The sequence below is a fragment of the Populus trichocarpa genome, chromosome 6 (genome assembly GCF_000002775.5).
Source record: "Populus trichocarpa isolate Nisqually-1 chromosome 6, P.trichocarpa_v4.1, whole genome shotgun sequence".
NCBI lineage: Eukaryota > Viridiplantae > Streptophyta > Magnoliopsida > Malpighiales > Salicaceae > Populus > Populus trichocarpa.
The window spans coordinates 13,711,503-13,737,788 of record NC_037290.2 but is presented as its reverse complement, the minus strand read 5'-3'; the positions used below and the strand labels follow the sequence as shown (position 1 = coordinate 13,737,788).

Sequence of the window (26,286 nt, the reverse complement as noted above, 5' to 3'; positions counted from 1 at the left end):
TTCCTTTGGAGTTGGCGTAGACCATGATTGTGCTCATTCCCAAGGTCCAGAACCATACCAGTTTCGACCAAGGTTCTTGTGAATTGTATCCGTTCCTTGCATGATGATTGCTTTATCACAGGAAGATTGGCCTTTGATTATGATAATATCAGTGTTGCACAGGAACTTAAGTACAGAGGCAATTAACGCAGGATGACTCTCAAAATTGATCCAGTAAAGACGTGTTACCGAGTTGATTGACGTTTTCTCAAACAAGCGTTTGTTGATTTCATTAGTTTATTCAATTTTGAATCCTAAAAGGGAGAAGCTAGATCCGCCCAAAACTTAGGGAGTAAATTAAAATTAACCATTAATTTTTTCATGAATAATTTTAAAAAACTAAAATAGGCTTTTTAAAATAACAATTTTTTATTATATAATCTTACCACATAATCATCACTAAACTACTCACATCCTATCACAATCATCATTAATATTATATTATTGTCATCATCACAATCATTATTATTGTCATAATATCATTACCACTACTATAGTTACCACAATTACCACTATATTTACTATATTTACTATATTATCATTTTTATTTCACTTCTTTTATTATTATTATTCTTATCTCCTTTAACATTACCACAATTATCATTAATCTCATAAACACTACCACTATTATTTCTAAGACATTCACAAGTATTTAATAATCATCTTTACCGCTGCCATATTATTATAAATATTCCTATCATATCATTATTACTCTTCACAATTATTATTATTTATCAATAAAATTACAATCTTAAGAAAATAATTGATATACTATAAACCTTATCACCACTTCTAATATCACATAAATCATTGTCATTATTGCCACAACTGACATGTTTGTCATTATTATGATACAATATTTAGTTATAATGATTAGATAAAGTAATATTATTAGCTTTTATATATTTTTAATGCACTATTGTATTTCTTAAATTAATTCCATGTAAATTTCATACATCTTTGTTAAGAAAAAAATTAGCTTTAAAAACAACAAGCAATAAATATTTTTTCCCTGAAAACAGAAAATCAAAATAAAGAATGGTATTAACAAAAACTAATTGAGGTTATTGTTTCCCTTCTTACAAAGTATTGTTCATTGTAACAATACTTCTTTTTTTCTTAATTTTTCTTAATTTTTTTCAATTTCATTATTTAACATTAAATTTGTCGGGGATTGAGCTACATAATTTATTTGAGTATGCTTTATATGAGGTTATTTTATTCTCATTACCTGAGTCATGAGTTTTGCAAGCTAACACGGTTGACTCGGGTTTTCTTAGGTGCAAGCTAACACGGTTGACTCAGGTTTTCTTAGGTCTTTTTTTTTAAAATCCACAGGGGTTTTTTGGGTCCTTTTTGGAAACTACTATTCCTCTCCCTACAAAGTATTGTTCATTGAAACAATATTTGTTTTTAATTTCATTATTTAACATTAAGTTTATTATGAATTAAACTTTATAATTTATTTTGGTTTACATTCTATGAGGTTATCTTAGTCTCATGACTCGAGTCAAGGGTTTTACAGGTTAACCTAGTTGACATGGGTTTTTTTTGTCAATTGATTTTTTTTTCAATTTCATCATTCACCATTTAGGTTGATTGAGAATTAAACTTCATAATTTGTTTCAGTTTTCTTTCTATGATCTTATCTCGGTCTCATGACCCGAGTCAAAGGTTTGGGGGGTTAAATAGGGTTGACTCATGTTTTTTTCTTTATCTTTTTTTAATATTTTTTTTCAATTTCATCATTCAATGTTGAATTGATTAGGAATGAATATTCATGATTTGTTTTGGTTTGTTTTCTATTGGGTTATACTAGTCTCATGATGCAGGTATGACAAGTTAACCTAGGTTGGTTTAGATTTTTCTTTATTCTTTTTTTAATTGATTTTTTTAATTTTATTATTCAACTTTGAGTTGATTGACAATTGGGCTTCAATATGTTTTTTGATTTTCTTTGTATGAGATTGACATAGTCTCATAGTTTAGGTTATGAATTTTATATGTTAACTTGAGTTGAGTCAGGTCGATCCAATATGTTATCGTTTCAATATTTAAAAAAAAATGTTGTATTGAATATTTTTTTAATCAAACAATTTTTTTTGTTGTTGTATAAGTTGTTTTTGAACTTACCAAGTTGAAATTAAATTATATAAAATAAATCTCTACATAGTTTTTTTTTTTTTTAAAAAAAAACAAGTTAGCAATGTTAGATGTTTCTTTCATCTTGAATAAAAAACATTGATCCAACCCATGAATAGCATGGGTGAATCATCTCGTAAAAAAAAAGGTTATTTTGCGAAGAGATTTTCTAAACTATATCTCCTCACAACCACATATAGGCAATCTTTATGTCAGCATTGCTTCCATGCTATAAATAAAATCGTGCTCATTGTAGGCAAAGGTTAAATTGCAATTTTCTCCCCACAATTAGCTACCATTAAACTCCACCTTCAATGAGTTCAATGGATCCATCATTAAACGAGATGAAACGGTACTCGTTTGCTTCTTCTTATCTAGGTCCAATTGGATCCTAGGTGCAACACTATCATATGAAAGCTCTTTGATTGTCTAATTTTGTGGTCCAAACTATACGTAGAGAAAGCTCTTTGATTGTGTCAATAGAGCCTGGTTATCAGGTTTGTGAACTAACTAATAGCAATAAGTATAGACATCAACGTATTGATTTCCTGTTAAAATGTGAATAATAATATATTTAGATTTGGCCATCCCTCCGTTATTAGTTTATGATTTTGTGGTTCTTTTAATACTTATTAGAAGCAAGCATGTGCCCACGGGCTCTACTTTTACAGGTTTTCTTTGCCACTGAGATCTTTCTTTTTGAATCTATCTGCAGGCAGGAATAACTGATGATTTTGACTACTTGGATCTTTTACAAGTTATTCCACTCGACTCTGTCACAGCTCATAAGCTGGAAGCCGGATGGAGGGGTCACTGAAACTGAAATGATTCGATCGTTATCCTAGAAGCCATTGTTTTGCCACTGAATGTGATATGGTTCAACCATGGATTTCTTATGAAAGACCTTTGATTTTGTGCTTGGGTTTGATAAGAAGACCATTCAGCCAAGATTGTGTTTTTCCTTAGAATTTATATTGTGTTCCATTCGGCCATGATGGGTTTTTGGCATAAGATAGTTTTAGATAACCTTGGTTTGTTCATGATGATGGGTGCAATCCGATCTCTTTGATGGTTCATTCTACCAAATCATGTTAGCCCATGTATGGGTCTGATTTGGGCAACAAAGTAGGCTTGTTAGGAGCTTGTATCAGGTCTGATTTGATTTATATTAATGATTATAGGTTTGAACCACATGGAATCCAAAGTTGGCTTGGGCTAATTAAGATGTTAGTATCCTTTTCTTACAAGGATTGAGAAAATATTATCATAAAATTAAAAGGGAAATTCATTCATTACTATCATAAGATTGATGCAAACACTGAAAAAACTTAATGAACATTAGGAAAACAAAAATTTCAGAAAGATATGACATGTTCTTGGAACCTTGATATGGTACCAACTTATGTAAAGCTCGTGATCACATGATCACACAACCCATAATCAAGTTTAAGATCTTATCCTAGAAAGCCGAAAGAGGTCTGATAGAAGTGTGACACAATGAAAACTTGTCTCAAGGCACCGACATTATTAGAATGAAGTTGAATGATGCCACAAAACCAGTTAATTTTCAATAAGTCAGATTCAGTTCGTTTAAAAACCAAAGAATGCAAGAATCTCTCTCACACGTTAAAACTGAAAAGTTTAGAAGTATTATTCATTAAAGATTTTTTTTTTTTGAATTTTAGGCTTCATATGTGTTTAAATAGTTATGAGAAATTAACCCTAATGGATCTACCATTATAGGCTTAATTGATCCACTTACAAAAAATAACTTAAAATCTTTATTAGTAAGCCCAAATTCTGATCTAAACAAACATTGGATCTTAGCTGAAAACCAGAGTATTAGTATAAAAATAATAATGAAAACAACAAGTCTGGACAATAGCTTATTGATGTCGTATATAATAGAAAGAAAAACAAAATAAAATATCTTAATTTCCTAGCTTAAATAACTTTTGGCCGAGATCCACCTTTTTAAATACTTTAGGACTGCTTAGCGAACTTTTAAAGTCCTTTAGATGTTAGAAAATCTGATCTGAATAGGAATTTAATTGTTAAAGTCTTCTTTCCTTGTAGAACTAGAATTTCCCTTCAGAACATGAAAAATATTCTTGGAAATTAATTCTCATTGTAGCCACCCATCACTTTCCTCCCTTGATTAGGAGAATCAAATCTTTAGCATTAAATAATCCTTTCAAGTCTATGATTCAAACCTGATAGCCCCTTTTAGTTTACTTGTATGACTAGGAAACTTACTTCTTTCTTGCTAAATATTCTCTTAAATAATATGGATAGTAATGAATGAATTTTCCTTTCAATTTTAGGATAATATTTTGTTGATCATTGTAAAAAAAGAATCTCAACATCTTAATTAACCCAAGCTAATTTTAGACCCCATGTGATCCAAACCCATAATCATTAATATAACTTAAATCAAACATATTACAAACTCTCAACAAGCCTACTTAGCTGCCCAAATCATACCCATACGTGGGCTAATCTAATTTGGCCAAATGAATCATTAAAGAGATTGGACCAAACCGGTCATCATGCACAAACCAAGGTTGCCTAAAACTATCAAATGTCAAAAACCCATTATGGTTGAATATAACATAAGCGAAATTCCAAGAAAAACATAATCTTGGTCGAATGGCCTCCCCATCAAACCTAAGCGCAAAATCAAAGGCCTTTCATGAGAAATCCATGGTTAAACCATATCATTCTCTCTCTCTTCAAGAAGAATCATCCCCGAATCTTTAATAGGAATAATGATTTTTTCATAGTCCTGTTGTTTTAGCCTTAAGAATTCTCTTCTTGTTAACACTTACCCCCAATAACACTGGTATGGACATAGAGCCTGATAAGGATTTCAAACAAGTACGTCTAACTAACCACTTACGCATATAATTTTGAATAATAACAATGACTGCCCTCTTTTGTTTTTCATGCTTGCGGTGTTGTTCCATTAAAGCTTGAAGATCATAGAATAATAATTTACACTTATCAACTTCTCATTTTAAAACCCCTACACCAAGCCTTAGTTTCTTCTATTCTTGCTCTGGAATCCTCTTTTATTCCCTCTCACTTGTTGAATACATGACACCTTTTTTAATATACCAAAAGACTCAATTCAATGCAACCAATCAAAGTGAGAGGCTTTCGCGACGCAACCCAATTATAAATATAGACTCAAGAATCAATAAATATACTGAAAATAAGCAAAATAAAACTATAATTATAATTTCACGAGTAGCAAAGCAAATTCATACGAATTATGGATGAAACGAAGATGCAGAATAAAACAAAAAAAATAATGAAGACACTTATTTGACTCTTAAATAACCCAAATATAATAGAAATACATAGTAGACAAACACGTTTTGGAACTTGACGCAAATCTAATTGTTATGCAATTTTAAAGCACCAGAATTGAAACCCGCACCTAACGATATCAAAATGATCTAAAATTCAATATGTAGAGTTTATAGATTGTTCTCTTATGCCTAGGTAACAAAACCCATGTATGATCAATTTGCAGTATAATTAAACCCCGAATCGAAACTTCAAGCAAACAATATTGAAATAAGCTCAAATTTAATATATTATGCGATTTCACCCCCAGTAAAAGTATATGAAATTTAAATTAATTCTAAGGTGGTTTACTTAGGGTTCTCTAAGAGTTATGTTTTTGTGGCAGAATTGCAACAAGCTTTAAATAACATCTTTTTTTCTTCTTTTTTTTACTTTTATTTTACTAATATGTTTATAGACAGTAACAAAATAAATTTTTTTTTTACTAGGATGCTACCGACACAAAAAAGAAGAAGAAGATTGATGCAAACACTAAAAAAACTTAATGAACACTAGGAAAACAGAAAATTCAGAAGGATATGACATGTACTTGGAACCTTGATTTGACACCAACTTATATGAACTTCGTGGTCACGCAAACCACAATTAAGATTGTGATCTAATCCCAAAAAGCTGAAAAAGGTCTGATAGGAGTGTGACACAATAAAAACATATCACAAGGCACCAACACTATTGGAATGAAATCAAATGACGTCATGAAGCCAATTAATCTTTGATAAGTTAGATTCAATTCATTCAAAAACCAAAGAATGCAAGAATATCTCTCACGCGTTAAGACTGCAAAGTTCTGAAATATTATTCATCAAAGTTTTTTTTTTTCAAAATTTAGGCTTTACATTTGTTTAAATAGTTATGAGAAATTAACCCTGATGGATCTATCATTGTGGACTAACTTGACCCACTTATAAAAAATGGCTCAAAACCTTTACTAGTAAGCCCAAACCATGATCCAAACAAACATTGGATCTTAGCTGAAAACAAAAGTATTAATTAAGCTCAAATATAGAAATGATAGTGAAAACAAGTCTGGACAGTAACTTGTTGATGCCACATATAATAGAAAGAAAAACAAGATAAAATATCTTAATTCCTTAGCTTAAATAACTTTTGGTCGAGATCCACCTTCTTAGATACTATAGGGTTGCTTAGCCAACTTTTAAAGTTCTTTAAATGCTAGGAAATCGTATCTGAATAGGATTTAATTGTTAAAGTTTTTTTTCCTTGTAGGATTAGGATTTCCCTTCAGAACATGGAAAACATTCTTGGAAATTAATTCTCCTTGTAGCCACCAATCACTTTTCTTCCTTGACTAGGAAAATTAAATCTTTAGTATTAAATAATTCTTTAAAGTCTAGAATTTAGATCTTACATGCTCTTTAGTTTCCTTGCATGACTAGGAAACTTTCTCATTTATTACTAAATATTCTCCTAAATAAAAGGGATAATAATGAACAAATTTATCTTTTAATTTTAGGATAATATTTTGTTGATCCTTATAAGAAATCCAAACATCTTAATTAGCCCAAGCTAACTTTGAACCCCATGTGATCCAAACTCATAATCATTAATATAACTTAAATCAGACATGATACAAGCTTCTAACAAGCCTACTTTGCTGCTCAATTCAGACCCATACATAAGCTAACTTGATTTAGTCAAATGAACCATTAAAGAGATTGGATCAAATCCGTCATCATGCACAAACCAAGGCTGCCTAAAACTATCATATGCCAAAAACTCATCATAGTCAAATGTAACATAAGCTAAATTCAAAGGAAAAACACCATCTTACCCGAATGGTCTCCCCATTAAACCCAAGCACAAAATCAAAGACCCTTCATAAGAAATTCATATTTAAACCGTATCAGAATGTCCCCTCACGTGCACATCAAATAAAGCGAACACACCGCACACGCTAGTATGTACAATGCATACGCTTGTTTTTTTTAAAATAATATTTGATATATACTAAAATACCAAACTATCACTCAATCAACTTCCTTATAACCAAAAGATCAGGTTTAAAATACAAGAAAACCCTTAACACACCAGTCAAAAATCATTTACTTTTAAGAATATTTTAATTATTTTTTTTAAAATAACTCCTAAACTCTAATTAAATAAATATTACTTTTCAAGATAATTCAATTATTTTATAGTGCTTAAAATTTAAAAATACAAAAAAAACCCTAGATGTAGTTAAATAAATTTTGCTTTTAAAGGTAATTTATATATTTTACTATGCTGTAAAAATATAAAAAGACCACACTATCTTTATTTAATGTGATAATAACCAATAAGTCCTAGAAAAGAAAAAACATATTGCATTCAATAACAAATTCATTGATTTTTTTATTTAGAAAAACAATTTCATTAATACAAGTTTTAATCCAAAATACAAAGCTTCTAGGTGTGCAGTGAATTATATCACTCACTCACTCACATGCTTTAAATTGAAATTTACTCTCTTTTTAATTTAAGTTCAAACTCTTTATTGACCTACTTGATCGAGACTAAGGAAGGGCAAATCTTCTCTATTATTCACTTTCTCCCTTCTCTTTGATGCCCCCTCTCATTCTTCCTCTCCCGACTGTAACTAATACATGCTTAGCAGTTTTCTTCCAAAATCATTTAAGTAATTACTTTACAAATCAATATCAAAAGTTCGAAGCAGGGCTACATCACCACCATTTCTGAGCCCCCTTTGCAGCCCAAATAAAAATTAACCAAAATAAACATTCTAATATCATAATTAAATTTTAAAAAATAAAAAAAATATTATTTTAATACATTTATAAATAAATAAAAAAAACACTTTATAAAACAACTGTCACACTTTCAAATCCCCCCTCCAAACAAGATTTGCTTTCCAGAAAAGAAATGAAACGTTATTATTTGAAAAGTTGAGGAAAGGTGTGGTTTAAAAAGATAGAAAAAAAATTAACAATTAATTGTGGAAACAGATTCTGATTTTAAAAGAAGCATGTAATCCCGTGCTTAAGGGATTACTACTTAAAAAGCTAAAAATAATAAATATAGATTTGATTTTACCAAACACTGTCATGTTGAAATTTAAAAGCACTGTAAATAGATCCACATTTCATAACATTCATTGGAGATGAACTGTAAATACAACCAATAAAACAGTGATACCAAGGGGATATTATATTCAATTATTCACTATATTCTGAACGATAATTGAAGATTACCAAGTTGGTGACACATCATGATAAAAAGTAATTCAAGACAGTCCTACAGAGAAAGAAACAAGGATAACGAACACAATCGAAAGCTCCACGAGGCAGGATACAAATTTGAAGAACTAAATTCAGCTTACGCAATCTTTATATACATTGTCTGTTCACGTTTCAATGCACACTGGATGCGTAGGACTGGCACAAACTCTATCATACAACATGGCCAATCTATAAATAATCTCTTCATTCTCGAACATGATGCCTGCAACAGTCAACCCAGAAAATCAACTCTACATGTACTTGCCCACACTGCAGCCATATTCAACTGCATTCAAGTGTTATTTTGTTGAAAGAAATAACTTCAACATATGGTGTAACATTTTGGGCTCAATGCATCCAACTTGCAATCTATTTTTCCTTAATGGTTCAGCTATCAACTGCTAGCTAGTGCATTAGTGTCTGAAAAGAAGGATCAGATCATTGTTTATAAGAGAATGAAAAGTAGAACCTGCTCAAAGGGCCATCTCAGCCTGTAAGTTAGCAAGTTCTTCTTCCTCAGCTGTGCGTTTTTGAGGAACTGGTTTCTTGCCAGCTGGGACCTGCACTGGAGCAGCAGGAGCTGTTGTTGCTGGCTGAAGAAGCTGCTCTTCCAATTCAGCTCCTTCCAGTTCTTCAAGTTCTGCCTCCAATTCATCCTGAAAAGTTCCAACTATTTTAGATGCTCCAGCAGATGAGAACTTATGCACAATTTCAAGAGCTAGGGCTTTAGAATTGAAATCAGCAATTGAAACACTGACCTCATCGAAATCAGCTGCAGCACCAATGGGGGTTGATAATGCTTCTTGAATCTGTTTCATGTTCTCTGTCTGCTCATTGATCTCATCCATCGTCTTGTCCACGTCATCAATATTCCTATAATCCATCATTTTCACATATATTAACAACATGTATTCGTATCATACAACTTCATTATTCAGATATCAACTGGACCAAGTTGAAGCCAAATAAAGATGGTGTTTCCAAGTTAGCAACCATTTGAAAAGAAATACTTAAAGGGAACAAGAGAATGATAAACACAAACATTTTCAGGGTGAAACAAGCTTTATACGGTTAAGATTTGGGTGCAGCAACCAGGAAAGTGAATATGTTGCCACCAAAGACAATAAGTAAACCATGCGTGAAGATTCCATTAATATGTTTAACTGATAAAATTGGTACATACGTTGCTTTCTGCATTGCCTTCATAGCAGCTGCACCAGTTCTTAACGCATCTACAGTTTCAGTAGTAGCTTTTGCACCTTCTAACATTATCATCTGCAACATTGACATCCAGAGCACAAAATTTAAGGTTTTACTCATTTAGCCAAAACTTACACAGATTTATTAAGATACAGTTGAACCAAAAGCAATAGTAAAAACACCAGCTGACCTGATCATGAATGCGCAATTGAAAGTTTCCAAGTTGTTCTATTTGCTGCTCATACAGCCTCTTCCTCTTCAAACATTGAATTGCAGCTGAAAAAAGCATTGTCAATCAGTGTTTGACTAGCAAACAACCCAAATTTTATAAATAATGCTGCACTTGTTTCAAGATATATATATTCATGTAATAGATGTCTATCTGATAAAAACCATTGCCAACAGTTCTTCACTTGATTACAGTATAAAGATGATAATCCACATCCATAGTCACAAGATTCAACAAGCCACGATGCTAAAGCATAAAAACATTTCAAAGTATAAGATTTAATAGCTCAGTAGAGTTGTCGATTTCAATTAAGGAGTTATCCACAAAATCATTATCTAAGTAAAGAACTCCTAATGAGAATATCAGAAATATGAGAATCAATGAAGATTGAAATCAAGACACCATGACAGGAGTTGGATAACTGAAAGTCACTTGATGTTCCATGCAAAAGCAACGAGGGGACATTGACAGAAAAATAATGCCAATATTTAGCCATAAAAAAATGAGAAGCAATGAAACAGAGACATAGATCTGCCAACTTTCTGTAGCCCATTAAGTACACACTTGCATGTGCATTGTAAAAGTTAAGGAAATAAAAAGGTCTATAGCATTATAATCCAATTGCGAACATCAAACATCATAAATGGCCATTACGAACAAGCAATATCATACCCCTTTTGTTTTTCCCTCGGGTGAATTCCTTAGCCTTTTCAACTTCGGCAGCTGCCTTTTTAAGGAGCACCTTCTCCTTTTTCTCTAGCATTTCAAGTGTCTATATAATGCGGAGAATTAACATCTAAGTTAAATAATAATAATAAATAATAATAGAAGAACAATTTTACATGTACAACTAAAAAAAGTCTAACTAACGCATAAATATAAAAAAATTTAGTTCCTAATCATAAATCCCAGATGACTCATTCTCATAACCAACAAGAAATTCATCAAAAAAATAAAAAAGAAGAAGCCCATGATTACAATAATAATTACTTTCGAAACACATAATTTCAATTTTCAAAATAAAAGGCAGCGAAATCTAACAAACTAAGGATAAGAAAAAAAAAAAAAGAAAAAAAACCCGACCTCGTTTAATTTGTCTAACGTAGTTAGAGCATTGGTTTCCTGCTTAGGTTTTCCAAATAAGCGGTTAAACATGGCGGATTGTTTTCGTTTAAAAACCCTGTCTGTATGTTTTTCCTCGCGATCTTCTACATCGCAAACACAAAACTTAACGTTAGAATATCAAATCAAACCCAAAATCCAAGAATCAAGACAGATAGATCTACTTAAATCGATTTAAATTCAATTGAATAAAAGATCATGATAGAAACAGACCTGTGAAAATCGATCGAATTCAGAGAATAGGGTTCTTGATGATGTTGAAGAACACAGAGAGAGAGCGGAGTTTTTTTGTTTTGGGTTTTTTTTTTTTTCCCCCTTTCCCTCTTAAGCGTGTTGTTCTTGTATTGGAGAGAGAGGAGGAAGCTACTTTGCACTAATTCGTTCTTTTTCTTTTTTTTTGGGGTCCCACTTTCCTTACTCCTTGAGATTTCATTGACTTCTTTAACAAAATACTTCAAAGACCTTTTACTTTCTTTCTTTTTTTTTCTCCTGAAGAGGGACAGGGGAGGAAAAGGTTAAAAAAAATAAAATCTCTGAGGCTTATCAAAATTTTAATTACAGCATCAACAATATTCTTAGAAAGATCTAATAAAATAAATTTAATAACACTAAAAAAAATCATAAATAATAAACAAAGCAAATTACATGAGTTATTTAAAAGTATCGAGGCTTATTTGCCTTTAAGCTACTAATGTGGTACACTCTGATCATTATTTGTGATTTTTTTTTGTATTTTTGAATTTATTTTATTGAGATCTTTCTAACGATACCGGTAGTGTTGTCATTGGACTTTTGATGTGTTTTTATAATCTTTTTTCTTTCTTTCTTTCTTTCTTTCTTTTCTCTCTATCCTCTCTCCTTATTGAATCTTATGTCTATCAATTTTACAATTTGAGAGAGCTGCAAATGACATTTAAAGCTCGGGAATCATAGATATCTATAAACTATATTATTTTTTTAAATATTTTTTATATTGTGTTATTTTATTAATTTTTTTTACCATGCTAGAATCCCAAAAACTCCATATTTTAGCAATAATATGGTCTTAGGTTTTTATTGTTTAGTGGTAAGGTCGACTCCCACCTATTTAGGTTGAATGGATTTTTGTGTGAAAATGCAAGATAAAACACAAGGTTCTTTTTATATTGTCTAATGCAAGTTCAAGGTCACAGACAAAAGGTGTTCAAATTCAATATTCTATTCATTACATTTTTTTTTTATTGAGTGTTAAGTGTTGAAATTTGTTTTAATAAAAATATGATTAATGAACATATTTGATGCTAAATTTAAAGTAGGTTTCATTTAATTTTAAGGTCAAAACTTTGTTGGAAATTATCTTTTACATAAGTTCTTTAATATGAAATATTAACATGGTTAAAACAAATTATGAGTAAATGAGAAATTGATTTAAAAAATCATTGGTTGACATGTTTGTTATAAATTCAAAAACCTTCTATCTTACATAGAAAAAAAATGCAACTCTATTTGAACTTATCTTTTAAATAATCTAAACTAATAACATAATTATAGAGAAAATAATGATAACTAATCTTGATAAACTTCTTTCTTAACCAAATTATCTTTTTACCAGTCGTAAAAAAATCTTTACTAATCTAAACCAACAAAATAACATTTACATATTCCATTCACTACATAGAGTCGTTAATGCTATCAAAAACTTATATGGTAGCCTTTGACTTACTTATTTTAAAAATATTTCATATTAAACAAGAAGAATTAACTAGTTAGAAATTAATTCTTATTTTATAAGGCATCGAGCTTTTGTTCAGTAAGGATTCTTCGACAATTATTTCTTTTAGATATTTTTTTATTATCATATATGATGAAGGGTGAAAATTAATCTTAAACTATTGTCTTATTTATTTTTATTATTTTAAATCTTATTTTAATTAGTTTGAGCTTTATTTAAATTGAGTGCATGTCTGACCTATTAGTTTTAAGATTTACATATAAATACTCTTATATGTAAGGGTTTTTAAGGAGTTGAAGAATTTTATTTAGAAGTTGTCGCATATTGTGTGGTTATTTCTCTTTGTGTGGTTGAGTGATTCTCATACTAAGTTTTTGATTGAACTTGCAAACTCTTCGAAGAATTGATCAACTCCATTGTAATTTATACTTCTCGTTTGCGTCTTGTTATAGGCGTAGGGTGGGGTGATCAATTGCTTATAATTTTGGTTCTTCAAGGCAAGGTTCTTGTTAGATCAAGTAGCAAACGTTTCTTCAAACCTTAAATTAACAATCTAAGGTATAATTCCATATCAGTTTGGTATCAGAGCAAGACTAATTTCATGTTATATCTTTTTAATTTTCATCATTACAAGTAATTCTAGGATTTTTTTTTTAAATCTTGCCATATCTAGGGTTTGTGTTTTTGTTTTTGTTTTTCCTGGTTTAATTTTTTTTCTCCAAGGTTTTGGCTATTACAAAAAAAAAAACATTGAATCTTTATGGTGTTTTGGTGGATCTTGATTAAAAATAAAAGGAAGAAGAAAATCAATTTTCGATAGGAAAAGAAAAAAAAGTCTTGAAGTTGCTTAGAGAAAAAAAATATAAATAACAAATTGTGTTCATTTTGGACTTGAAAAATTCAGAACCTATTAAAAAAAACATCAAAATCACAAATGTTGAAAGGATTCTTAGAGAAGCAATTCAAAAAATTTAAATCTTGCATGAACTACGATTTAACTGGAATTTGTCTTAAAAATTCTTGGTAATCTTGATTGTTTTCTTGCAAATCTGGGTAGAATAGAATTATCTTGCATCAATTTTTTTAGTTTCTTGATTTCTTGCATCGATTTATTTATTTTCTTGAATTTTATAGTTTTCGTTGTTTTTTAATATAATTCTTGCTTTTATTTTGTTTCTTCGTTTTCATCATTGTATTAGCGCAAATTTACATTGCTACTCATAAGTTTGTCCTCAAGTTTTGTTTTGAAAGTTTGAATATTTCTTAATTATTGATTGTTTTAAATATAAAATAAATTATTGTGTAGTTTGGTTAATTGTTTGATAAATCAATAAGTTATTTTTAAGAACTAAAGTACAAGAATAGAGTGGTAAAAGGCATAGCGAGACTATTAGAGTGAAAAACCTAATAAATTATGTGAAACATAAAAGGAGTTAATTTTATTGTAAGTAAACTTTCCTTGCTACTAACCTTTATTTCAAGTATGAATAATGTCTTCAAAAAGTGTTGAAGAAAAAAAGAAGAGAACTGTGGAAGAAAGGCAGAATATAATGGAAGTTATGATGAAGGTATTAATGAGTAAACTTGATGAGATGATTAATAGACAAGGAGTTCCTAGTCGTAAGGAAAAGGAAGTTGAAATGCCTACCATTAGGGTTATAGTGAATGAAAAGAGTGTGGGAGATAATTTTAAAGATAAAGAATAAAAATGTTGCTATAAAATTGGTAAATGAGCAATAAAGAGAGAACATCTTTCATACTAGATGTCACATTAGTAATAAGGTGTGTATTATGATTATTGATAGTGGAAATTGTGTTAATGTTGGTAGTACTATACTTGTTAAGAAATTAAATCTAAACATTGTTAAGCATGATAAACCTTATAAGTTTTGATGGTTGAATGCATGTGGTGAAGTTATGGTGACTAAACATGTTTTGATTTATTTTTTGATTGAAAAGTATAAGGATGAGGTTTTATGTGATGTGGTTCATATGCATACTAGTCATTTATTATTGGGAAGACCTTGACAGTTTGATAGGAAGGCTAAGTATGACGGGTTCAATAATAGGTATACTTTGAAGAAAGATGGAAGGATATACATACTTACATTATTGTCACCTAAAGAGGTTTATGAAGACCAATTAAAATTAAAAAAGAAAGATGAAGCTGAAATGGTAATACAACAATGTGAGGTTGTCATTGCCATGTAAAAATATGTACAAAAATCATTAGTATGACGTGCTTAACTAAAATCATTATCAGCTACTACTTACATACAGTATTGTTGGAGGCAAAAGATGGCAAAATAAAAGCTTCTAAGAAAAAGAGAAAGCAAAGTCGAGGAGACAAATAAACCATATGAGGTCATGAGTTTAAAGAGTGAAAATAAAGTGAGCCTTAAAGGAAAAAAAAATAAGAGAGGAGAGAAAAGACTCAGATTCGGCTAAGGGATAAAAAAGGTCAATTAAAACTAAGAGTGGAAAGAAAAAAATAAGGATGAGAAAAGAAGAGTACGTAGAAAATATAGGTAAATACTTAAGTTTCTTTATAAAAGAGAGCAATATCAAGAGTGCTTATTTTTCTAGACATACCTATGACTTTACTTGTGTATAAGGATGTATATTCTAATACTAACAATTTTGATTCTCTTATTTTAAGTATTGTTATATCTTTGTTATAAAATTTTAAGGATGATATAGAACAATCAAATTTGGATTTGAGCTTAATTTGTTATACTGTGCAAATTTACACCAACAAACATAATTTTTTATTCGATCGTTGGGTCAAGTTGAACTTTTACCAAAAGTTTTCAGAAATCTTTTTTTTTATCTTGAGTTAAAATTTCAGGTCAATTGAAGTTTGGTAAAGCTTTCTGATTAAGGGTTAAAGTTGTTGTCCAAATCTTGCTATATATTCCTGATGAGATCCATAGTGGTTTGCTATTGATAAATGGTGCAATCAATAATAGTATGATAAAGTATAGACATCTTATCCCTGAATTTGATAATATTATTAATGAGTTGCATGAATCTTTAATGTTTAGTAAGATTGATTTAAAAATTGATTACTATCAAATTAAGATGAAAGAAGGGGACATAGAAAAAAATAACTTTAAGACTAAATACATATTATTTGAATGGTTCATGTTATTTAGTCTTACTATTGCAAATAATAATTTAATGAGATTGATGAAACATATATTGTGTGCATTCATAAATAGCTTTGTTATTAATTACTTTGATGATATTCATAGTAAGAATTTAGGTGAACGTATTAAGCATTTATAATTTTTGTTTAATATGTTACAAAATAAATTGTTATATGCTAATTTATTAAATTGGAAAAAATATTTTTCATTTAAAATAGTTTATAGTTTAACTTTACTGGATTTGATTTCTTTACTTATTGATGAAATGGTTAGACTTGATGGCAATATAAAAACACAGGTGATGAAAGTATTGTTTAAGAAGATACAACAATATATTGAGAAAAATAATGAGAAATATGCATTCCAAGCAAACAAAAGACAAAAAAAGGGTTGTCTTGAACTGAGAGATTGAGTTTGGGTGTACTTACACAAATAAACATTTTCTAGATATAGGGAATCAAAATTAATATTTAGAGGAAATGGTTCATTCAGATCCCTTGAAGTAGTCAATGCCTACAAAGTAGATCTACAAGGAGAGTATAATGTTAGTTGTCATCATCCATTTTTGGGTTATTCCCCAAATGCATTTCATTCACTGTAAAAAAAATAAAAAAAATTGAAACAGTGTTGTTTTGAACGATATTATTCTCTTTCTTCCCCTGCGTGCATAAAGGCAGGGAAGAAGGAGATTTTTGAATTTTTTTCGCGCTCTCTCTTTCTCTCTCCTAACATAACATGCCTTGCCACCATTAATGGAGAAACAGGAGACTCATGCCCCCCACCATGATGAAAAACAGAAGACCCATGCCCCGATTACCATGCCCTGCGCTTGGATAAGGTATGGTGACCCTCTCCTCCGACTGCCTATAAATACAGGGGAGAACTGGAGACATAATAGAGGGCGGGAAATTTTGGGGGACGAATGTGAGAGATTGAAGAAAGAATTGTTTAAGATATAGAGGAGAGAAAGAACGAAAAAAATAGAGGAAACAGAAACGAAAAAGAAAGAAAAAAAACAGAAAGCAAAAAAGAACGAACGAGACTGAAATAAAAGAGAAACGAAAAGGAAGAAAACAAGGGAAAGAACAAGACAGAGGGAAGCTGAGGGTGAACGAAGAGCAAAAGAAAAAGGAAACGCAGTGGAGTGAAAAGAGGGAAAAGAAAGCACGCAGAAAAAGATGAAGAATCACCGTCTTTAGCCGAGGTCTGCCACCACCGCCACTAGCACTGCCAATGCCACCGTCATTCTTCCTCAGCCTCTTGCCATCTTTTTCCCCTGTTAGTTTCACTGCAACACTCGAAAAGAAAAAAGAACAAATCTGCGCCTCTACAGAAAGGAAAAACGATAGTGGCCATCGTCCATTTCTTCTCACCACCGCGAACCACCGGCTGCCGCGACAACAACTCCAAGTGCCACCGTGAGCAACCGCCAGCGACAACAACCATGCTCCTTCATTCCAGGTAATTCTCTCCCCCTCGTCTCTGTTTCCCGTTTCATCTTCTTGCATGCAGAATGTGCATTGTGCATGTTTCTGCAAGCAAGGAAAAATAATTACCCGGTTACTGTGCATGAGTAGAGTAACTGGCTAATTATAATTGATTGGTTACTGTGCATGGGCACAGTGACCAATCTGGGTTGGATCATCAGCCCAGTCCACGCGGCTGGGCTGAGTCCAGCCTAATATAAGATAGTTTGTATTTTATTTAGGTCGGTCCCAGCCCAAATTTGTTTCGGGTCTGACCTAGTAAAAAAAATTTAAAAACTCTTTCCGACAAAATCATGATTTTCCCGCGTATTTTCTACTGAATTTTGATTAATATCAATTTGTATTTTTTATACCGTAAAAATATAACTTCGGTATTAAAATATCCGGTTTTTGTCAAAACAAAAAAAATATATTTTTGTTTTCATGCGTATGGCCAAGCCTCTCAAAGCTAAAAGAAAAATCATATTGTATTTTCATACAACAAAGAAAACTTCAAAAAATATATTTTAGCATGCATTTTGGGTTTAATAACCAGTTTATTAAAGTCATGAGAACTAGGCTAATATTTCAAAAAACCTAAAAAAATATTTTGTTTTATTTTAGTACCTGGGATTACGAATTTTCATGTAAAACGTATTCCCGATATTCCAAAGGTATTTCTTTTGTTGACATATAACGGTTAGGTTTTTACCCGATAAGATAAAAACTTCCTTACTAAGGAGGATTTTTCTTAAATCATAGATGGACCAACAATCAGAAAGACAATGAAGTCTTAGCATATATCAGACAATAAAATAATGTAACTTACCTTAAGTAAGGCGTATTTGGGGTGCTAATACTTTTCCTTTACGTAATCAATCCCCATACCCGATCTTTGAGACTAGTTAGGGTTCTTAGTGACCAAAATATTAAGTGGCAACTCCCATTCCATTTTTCTGCTGATAAAAGACAAGAATTCCTTGTCTCTCATATTTGTCAGATAGATACACACACTTGAGGGTGGACGATCGCCGCGACGCCACATACGCGTGACATTAGTGTTATATTCAAAGTTTCTAATCTTTCTTTGTTTGATGTAGGTAATGATTTGAGGTTGAATTCTTTAGAAGAGATAGGGGATGATACGATCCTGGCTAAGACATCAAATGATCCATTAGGAGTGTCCATTGAGTCTATTCTAAGGTCTAAAATAAAGTGAATCCAAGAGGAATTCAATGGGCTAAGTCAAAAGGTTTGCGTTAAAAATATTTAAATTTTTCAGGATGAACCTTTGTCTACTCATCAGGTCATATATGAAGATACATAAGAAGTCTGGATGCAATTCCAAATGGGTTGGAAACTAGACATATATGTCTTTCCAACAATACATGGTAGGTTCGTTAATTCATTCAGACGAGAGAGAACGACGTATTTTAAGTTGGCCATAGAATTTGTTAGCAAAGTGTGAAAACATATATAAAAAAAAACATTGTTTTTTTAAAGAGTCATGGATTTCATTCATTACAAGAAATCCTTAATATTATTGAGAACTTATGTGGCAGCCTTTGGCCATAGTTATCGGACCCGACCCGAGGGTTGACCCGGTCAAGGATCAAGGTCTTGGGTTACACGGGTTGACCTGGGTCAACTCGAATCAACCTGGAAAAATTAAAAAAATTTGAAATTTTAATATTTCATATGAAAAAATTAATAAACAATCCATATGAATATAAGTTATACGTGTTATAAATAATGAAATTTAAAAGATTATTTCAAAAGGTTTTTTTTATTTCACATTGAAAAGATATTATGTTAGTATGTTATCCTTTTAAGTTGAAGTATTTAAACCAAAAAAGTTTTTTATCCCACATTGAAAAAACATAACTTTTTTTTCTTGTAAACATAGAGTATATATACTAAAGGGTTTCAAATCCCACTTTGAAAAAATAATTTTTTTCTTGTGAATATAGAGCATATATACTAAAGGGTTTCAAATCCAACATTGAAAAAATAAAACATTCTTCTAGTATTTATATACTGAAGTTTGAAAAGGGTTAATATATATATAAAGGGTCTCTAGCTAGGAGAAAAAACACATTTGAAAAAAAAACGGGTCTTAACCGAGTTTCGTCGGGTCGCCCGAGTCATGGGTCAACCTAGCAGGCAACTAGGTTTTGCCGGGTTTTTGCTATCCCGGTCTTTTGCTTTACCTGGATCGGTCCAGCCATCGGGTCCGGGGTCGATTTGTCGGGCCGGTCCAGATTTAATAACTATGCATTTGGCTTACTTGTTTTACAATAATTTTATATCAACCAAGAAGAATTAATTGATCATAAATTAATTCTTGTTTTACAAGTCATTAGGCTTTTGTTCAGCAATGATTTTTCAATAATTATTTCTTTTGGGTATTTTTCACTATCATATGTAGCAAAAGGTGAAAAATAATCTTAAACTATTGTTTCATTTATTTTATTTTTTAAAACCTTATTTTAATTAGTTTGAGTTTATTTGAATTGAGTGCATGTCTAACCTATTAATTTTAATATTTGCATATAAATATTCTTATGTAATGATCTTTATTTAGTTGATGATTTTTTATGAAAGGTTACAACATATTATGTGTCTTTTTTCTCTTTGTATGGTTGAATGATTCTCATACTAGCTTCTTGATTGAACTTGCAAACTCTTTAAATAATTGATTAATTTTATTGTGATTTATACTTTTTATTCGCGTCTCGTTATATGAATATTCTTATGTAAGGATCTTTATTCAGTTGATGAATTTTTATAGAAGGTTACCACATATTATGTGTTTTTTTTCTTTTTGTATGGTTGAATGATTCTCATACTAATTTTTTGATTGAACCTGTAAATTCTTTAAATAATTAATTAATTTTATTGTGATTTTTTCGCATCTTGTTATATAGATTGATGCAGGTGATCAATTATATATATATATATATATGTATGGTTTTTCCAGACAAAACTCTTGTTAGGTAAAGTTTCATACTTTTCTTCCAATCTTAAACAAGGTACAATTCTCATAGCAAACCCATCCATGATCCAAATCTCCACTTTAATTCTCACTATGTTAAATTGTATGTTAAGACTATTTGAGTAAAATTCGAAATGCTATATAAAGCTTAAAATAAAATAGGTATAAAGATATTAAATCATATTGTTGGACACAAAAAGAAAAAAGAAAAACTAAACATATTAAGTGTTAAGAGGCAATGTTTGATATTTAGGTATAATTATATTTTTTATATTTTTTAATTTTTTTAAAATTTTAAATTAATATATTGAAATTTTTTTAAAATTTTTAATAATTTTGATTAGCTAATATTAAAAATAATAAAATAATAAAAAATATTATTTTAATATATTTTTAAATTAAAAATGTTTTAAAAGTCAATGACGAAAAAACCGTAACTATAGAAGAATCCATCCTGTGGTTTCGCGTGGAGTATTTATTCTCTCATGTGTTCTGTTAATAAATCAGATTTTAACACGTGTACTTAGTAATCAAATCAAAGCTAGAAGGTCAAAAGAAACAAGCTACCATGGTCCTCACTGCCACCCAATCTTCTCCCTCTGTATTCACCCCCACTCTCCACCAAAATTAGGGTTTTATCAGTAAAACACAACAAGCCTTAAGTCCCTGCGTTACAGCTTTCTCTCCGCCAAAACCAAGCAATGAGTGGCCAGGCCACGCCTCCAGCACCAGAACTCGCAGAGATGGCCATTAGCGACGGCCCTTCTCTTAAGCACCCATTCTCCGACCGGGCCCCGGTCCGATCAATCGTTTGTCGTCCCGATGGAGGAGCTGGGCTGGCAGGCCAACGAGTCCGCGCCGGTGGGTGGGTGAAGACCGGGAGAGAGCAAGGGAAGGGTTCCTTCGCTTTCTTGGAGGTGAACGACGGATCGTGTCCTGCAAACCTTCAGGTTATCGTGGATGCTGGTGTAGCAGATCTGAGCACGCTTGTGCAGACTGGGACTTGCGTGTTAGTTGAGGGCTTGCTTAAGGCCCCCCCTGAAGGTACAAAGCAGAAGATTGAACTCCGTGTTGATAAGGTGCTCCATGTAGGCCCTACCGATCCTGCCAGTTATCCGATTCCCAAGACGAAGCTCTCCCTTGAGTTTTTGAGGGATCATATTCACCTTAGGGCCCGAACTAATACGGTATGCTTGCTTTGTGTTTGCAAATATTTACCGCATGATTGATTGAAAGCTGAAAGCGTGTAATGTCTTTTTTTTTAGATTTCTGCAGTTGCTCGAATTCGCAATGCACTTGCTTTTGCCACGCACTCTTTCTTTCAAGAGCATGGTTTTCTGTATGTTCATACCCCAATTATCACCACAAGTGACTGTGAAGGTGCTGGTGAAATGTTTCAAGCTACAACCTTGATTAGTGAAGCTGAAAAGCTCGAGAAGGAGCTCATTTTGAATCCTCCGCCTACTGAGGCTGACTTAGAAGCAGCTAAGCTTACCGTTGGGGAGAAAGGTAATATTGTTTCTCAACTCAAAGCTGCTAAGGCAACTAAGGAGGAAATTAGTGCTTCTGTGGCTGATCTTAAAATAGCCAAAGAGAATCTCTCAAGGGTGGAGGAAAGAGCTAAGCTTAAACCTGGTATTCCTAAAAAAGATGGCAAGATTGATTATGGTCAAGATTTCTTTTCCCGTCAGGCATTTTTGACAGTCTCTGGCCAACTTCAAGTTGAAACCTATGCTTGTGCTGTCTCCAGTGTCTATACATTTGGACCAACGTTTAGAGCTGAGCATTCTCACACTTCTAGACATTTGGCTGAGTTCTGGATGGTGGAGCCTGAAATAGCATTTGCAGATCTTCAGGTATTTTACAATGTGCTATTCTAATTGATTTATCTGGCTTTTCGGCATTCTAGCGTTTATTGTGCCTGTAATTGCAGGTTTTGGTCTTTATTTAACTGAGCTGTTACTGATATGTTGGCTGTCAACTAATTTACCCATCTACATGGTTTATATTATATGCTGTTGATGGATCTGATCAACAGTCTCCCTCATTATATTGGGTAAGAGGAAATGATAAAATGTAGGGTAGGGAGGGGCAAAACTAAGGGTTCTCTCATCCTTTTACGATCTGCTACCACATATTTAAGTAAAATATTTTTTTTTTGTGAAATCACATGTTTTGTACAAGATAATTGGAAAGTTCCTATTGTCTATTGTTGTTTTGAGCATTAGTATATGTTGTGTATATGAACACTATTCTTGAATAAGAAACAACTTCTCATGTATGAAGTGAAGGTTATTCTTTTAATATACCTCTGTATTTTACACTGACTATAGTGTTAGAATCTTTTGTACTTCACATAGAGTAGGATTCTCAATTCCCTTTCTGTACATATATATGGTATGTGAAATATATTTCAGTTAGCAAATTTTTCATATTTTTTCAGGATGACATGAATTGTGCAGAGGCATATGTGAAATACATGTGCCAATGGCTACTCAACAAGTGCTTTGATGACATGGAACTTATGGCTAAGCTTTATGATAAAGGTTGTATTGATCGTCTAAGAATGGTTTCTTCAACCCCTTTTGAGCGTATTTCTTACACAGAAGCAGTGCAACTGCTAGAGGAGGCAGTGAGAGGTGGTAAGGAGTTTGAGAAGAACGTGGAATGGGGGATTGATCTGGCATCTGAGCATGAAAGGTATGCAAATCTGCCTCTGTAGCATGTTCTGTCCTTTTGATTTGCATGTATTGATGGTTTGGTTTGTCTATTCATACAGATACTTGACAGAGGATATATTTAAAAAGCCTGTAATTGTGTACAACTATCCTAAGGGAATAAAAGCATTCTACATGAGGCTCAATGATGATTCAAAGACAGTGGCTGCTATGGATATCCTTGTACCAAAGGTAAATCATTCCCATGCACATTTTTAAAGTTTGCGTACCATGTGCCCAATTCTTACATTTAACATGGTAGCTATTCACCTACCTACCTTTTTGCATTCATTCCAATTGGCTTTGTCATTTATTGCAGGTGGGAGAATTGATCGGTGGAAGCCAAAGGGAGGAACGCTATGAGGTTATTCAGCAGAGGTATGAGGAGTCTGCTTGAATTGTCCAACATTGTTTTATGCGAAGTTGCATGTACTTTTGTTTTCTTCTTACTATATTCGTTATGCTGATGATTTCATTTTTGTGGGGGCACTCTCCATTGCAGAATTGCTGAGATGGGACTGCCTATTGAGCCATATGAGTGGTACCTCGACCTGCGGCGTTACGGGACTGTAAAACATTGTGGTTTTGGCCTGGGTTTTGAGAGGATGATACTTTTTGCCACTGGAATCGACAATATTAGAGATGTCATTCCATTCCCCAGATACCCTGGCAGAGCAGATCTGTGATATTTTAGTTTTATATAGGTACACATTATATTTTTCTTTTTGCCTATAGAATTCGACAGCAGTTTGTTCTGCTGAAGTTCCCATAACTTCATTTGTTTTAGATTCAAACTTTAATTGCAAACTGAAATTATAGGCGATGAAGGTTTTCTCTTTAGGAAACATCTTTTATGCTAAATGGTCACTGATGCTGCGTGTGATGTTTGTCAATTGAATCTTTTTAGAAAACGTTTTCCTTTGGCAACCACCGGTGACATGTTCTATCATTCAAGATGATAATGCATATGCCTATCTTACAAGCTTTGTCAGAGCCGAAGTCGGATTCTGTAGATTATTGTAGAGCTAAGACTGAAATTTGGTAGATATTTACAAATTTGGTAGATATTTACGTGCTGTTTCTGGGAAGGCATTGCAGCTTGTGCCATTCCAGCCAGTATCGGCATTGCACCGGTGCCATCTAAATCTTGAGTAAAAGTTTTTTCAAGCCCGAGAGAATTTGTTTATGATAAATAACCACAGCATGGTAGCACACGCGGGACGTGGAAATTTCCTTAAAAAATAATGCTTCTGATAGAATTAATTTAAGGAAGAAACTTAGCAGAGGAGAAGTCTGTTTATTGGATTTTTAAGCTTGTCTTTTATTGAAAATAACCTTGGCATTTATAGCCATATAATTCATAATAGAAAATATTAAAAAATAGAAAGAAGATACTTCCACTATTCCACTTCTAAAAAATTCAACAAAATGATACATATCTCAAAAACTAAATAGACTAAGTTCTAGAGACCAAGTCCTATGCCTTTGCCTTGCAAGTCGCTACATGATCCTGTGCGATTTCCTGCACACAAATGGTCCTATCATTTCCGCCCGCTTACGAATCCGTGTCCACGAGGATGAAAATAAGATAGCTCTTAGTAGAACACCACTTATTCTCTCAGGTAGCATCTTCTGTAGGTGCTCCTCTTCACTTGACTAAAACTTCGGACGTAGACCAGTATTTTCCCTTGCGAATTACACGATGATCTAATTGACTTCAGGCTATGGAATGATAGTAGAGGTATCTGATATAGGGGGAAGTTGGGGTGAGGCTGGAGTGACTTGCCCGTTATGCTTTCTTAACAAACTGATATCGAACATATTATGAATTTACGAACCAAGAGCAACACCAATCTATAAGCCACTGGATCAACTTTCCTAATGATTTGATAGGGACCGAAGAAATGCGGGGAGTTTCATAGAGGCCTGAAAAGCCATAGAGGTCTGTCTATAAGGCTGTAATTTTAAATACACATAATCCCCTACAATATATGAGATGTTTCGCTTGTGTTGAAATGCTTGACACTTCATGTGATTTTGGGTCAAAAAAAAATTGTGTCGTAGCTCTTTTAAAATGGCATTGCGATCACGCAAGCACTCATCCACTGCTTGGATGCGAGAAGTACCTGGAACATATATCAACAAGGTTGGGGTGTAGTGCCATAAACAACTTCAAAAGGGGTCATTTTGGTGGAGGAGTGAATAAAGGTGTTGTAATTAAATTCTGCCTATGGAATCCACTCAAACCACTTTTAGGATTGGTCACCAGCAAAGCATCGTAGATATTGCTCCAAGGTACAGTTCATCACTTCTGTTTAGCCATCAAATTAGGGATGATAACTTGAGCTTATGCATAACTGAACTTCTTGTAATTGGAATAATGCTTTCTAAAAGGAATTGAGAAACACCTTATCATGATCACTAACAATGGATGTTGGGGTTCCATGCAAGTGAACCACGTTGGTGACAAAAACCTTAGCCACAATTTGTGCAACAGTAAAAGAATGTTTTAATGCAATAAAATGGGCATATTGTCAAACGATCTACAACAACCATGATAATAGTATACCCATGAGAAGGTGGCAGACCTTCGATAAAATCCATTGAGACATCAATCCATATCCGTGTAGGAATTGGTAGTGGTTGAAGCAATCCTATTGGTTTCATGTAGTCATTTTTGAACCGTTGGCATACATCATATTGTTGTAAAAACTCCTTAACCATCCTACACATTTCAAACCAGAGAAAGCTCTGCTTGATACAAGAGATAGTTTTATGATACCCAAAATAACCATTGATTGGTGAGGAGTGACAGTCTACTAAGATCTTGGGAATTAAAAGTGAAGTGGGACTTAAATAAACTTTGCCTTTCTTAAACCACACGCTATCTCATTGGAGCAGTTGCTGA

The 26,286-nt window shown here is 32.4% G+C and overlaps 2 protein-coding genes across 3 annotated transcripts; one reads left to right on the top strand and one right to left on the bottom strand.

Moving 5' to 3' along the window:
• Positions 1 to 8,700: 8,700 nt before the first annotated feature.
• Positions 8,701 to 11,707, bottom strand: LOC18100390 (vacuolar protein sorting-associated protein 32 homolog 2). 2 transcript variants are annotated; one of them, XM_006381629.3, is made up of 8 exons: positions 11,554 to 11,707; positions 11,302 to 11,423; positions 10,891 to 10,990; positions 10,180 to 10,265; positions 9,973 to 10,064; positions 9,548 to 9,662; positions 9,259 to 9,445; positions 8,701 to 9,012 (listed from the first exon to the last, which is right to left on the bottom strand). In XM_006381629.3, the coding sequence occupies exons 2-7, from the start codon at positions 11,371 to 11,373 to the stop codon at positions 9,263 to 9,265; spliced, it is 648 nt and encodes a 215-aa protein (XP_006381691.2). In that variant the 5' UTR covers positions 11,374 to 11,423; positions 11,554 to 11,707; the 3' UTR covers positions 8,701 to 9,012; positions 9,259 to 9,262. The 2 variants fall into 2 exon arrangements, with proteins under 2 accessions (XP_006381691.2, XP_006381692.2); XM_006381630.3 differs by having other exon boundaries at positions 11,302 to 11,426; positions 11,554 to 11,704.
• A 9,543-nt stretch (positions 11,708 to 21,250) lies between these two features.
• LOC7484683 (asparagine--tRNA ligase, cytoplasmic 1) lies at positions 21,251 to 24,271 on the top strand. Its single transcript, XM_024604354.2, has 6 exons — positions 21,251 to 21,848; positions 21,927 to 22,517; positions 23,105 to 23,361; positions 23,441 to 23,570; positions 23,698 to 23,756; positions 23,881 to 24,271. Exons 1-6 carry the CDS (start codon positions 21,363 to 21,365, stop codon positions 24,062 to 24,064), a joined length of 1,707 nt encoding a protein of 568 aa, XP_024460122.1. The 5' UTR covers positions 21,251 to 21,362; the 3' UTR covers positions 24,065 to 24,271.
• The last annotated feature ends 2,015 nt before the right edge of the window (positions 24,272 to 26,286 follow it).